At 46.7% G+C, this 904-nt stretch overlaps 1 protein-coding gene across 1 annotated transcript in view; it reads left to right on the forward strand.

The window, feature by feature from the left end:
• CEP250 (centrosomal protein 250) overlaps positions 1-812 on the forward strand; it is a 29,042-nt gene extending 28,230 nt beyond the window's left edge. The window contains 1 exon segment of the mRNA XM_017739031.1: positions 40-812. Coding sequence (XP_017594520.1) covers positions 40-330 — 291 coding nt within the window. The 3' untranslated portion in view covers positions 331-812.
• The last annotated feature ends 92 nt before the right edge of the window (positions 813-904 follow it).

Genomic DNA, 904 nt, shown 5'->3' on the forward strand with positions numbered 1-904 from the left:
GCGTGGGCTTGACTGAGCTGGGCTTTCTGCCTCTTTCAGGTGTCCTTGCTGCAGTCACAGCTGGCCCAAGACCAACAGCACCGGCAGAACTACATTGAGAGGTGTGCAAGGACCAGCCAGGAGCTGTCAGACCTTCACCGGGAGCTGTCCTGCTCCTTTGCAGCTGTGCTCAAGGAGCCCAAAGCTGCTGTTCTGGAAGCAGAGACTCGGAAGCTGGATCAGTCTCTGAGCCTTAACTCTGCACAGACATCCCTGGGCCATCAGTCTCTGGAGAGACATCCCAAGCATCCAAGAGCCAGACCTGCCAGAAGCGATGATGACCTGAGGTAGCAGCACCTCTGGTCTCCATTTGAATGGAAGGATTTCTGCTAAGACAAAGAGCTCATGGATATGAGAAATGGGATCAACTCCTCAGGGCAGGGCTACTCCCTGCCTTTTACATCTGTTCGTCTCGCATTCAGCTGGTGTTGTCAAACCTCACCTTATGTTGAGGATTAGGATCTATGAAGCATTATTTCGTGAAGCAGATGATTTCTGGGGACAAACTGTGAATATGTGAGAACAAAGACATAGGTAAGGAGAGAGAATGATGTATGGAGAAGGAAGCCCAAACAAGAAATGCATAATCCCTCAACAGTAAGACTTGTGAGTGCATCTGTCTGAGGGCAGCTACTCAAAAGGACACAAAGACTGCGCTACAAACAATTAACAGTGTTTGTGGTGTTTGCATTTGCAAGCATCTCCTAGAGCCAGACATTTTAAATTTTTTTTTAATAAAATTTTTTTCAGAAGAAAATTATTTTTCACTGGCACAGTGAGGCTATTGCAAGCTCTTACACAATTTCCCTTCTTGAGGCCAGAGGTATTCCCTGCAATATGTAATGGGAATTTGAGGTGTTATCAA

The sequence above is a fragment of the Corvus brachyrhynchos genome, unplaced genomic scaffold (assembly GCF_000691975.1).
Source record: "Corvus brachyrhynchos isolate BGI_N302 unplaced genomic scaffold, ASM69197v1 scaffold427, whole genome shotgun sequence".
NCBI classification, from domain to species: Eukaryota; Metazoa; Chordata; class Aves; order Passeriformes; family Corvidae; genus Corvus; species Corvus brachyrhynchos.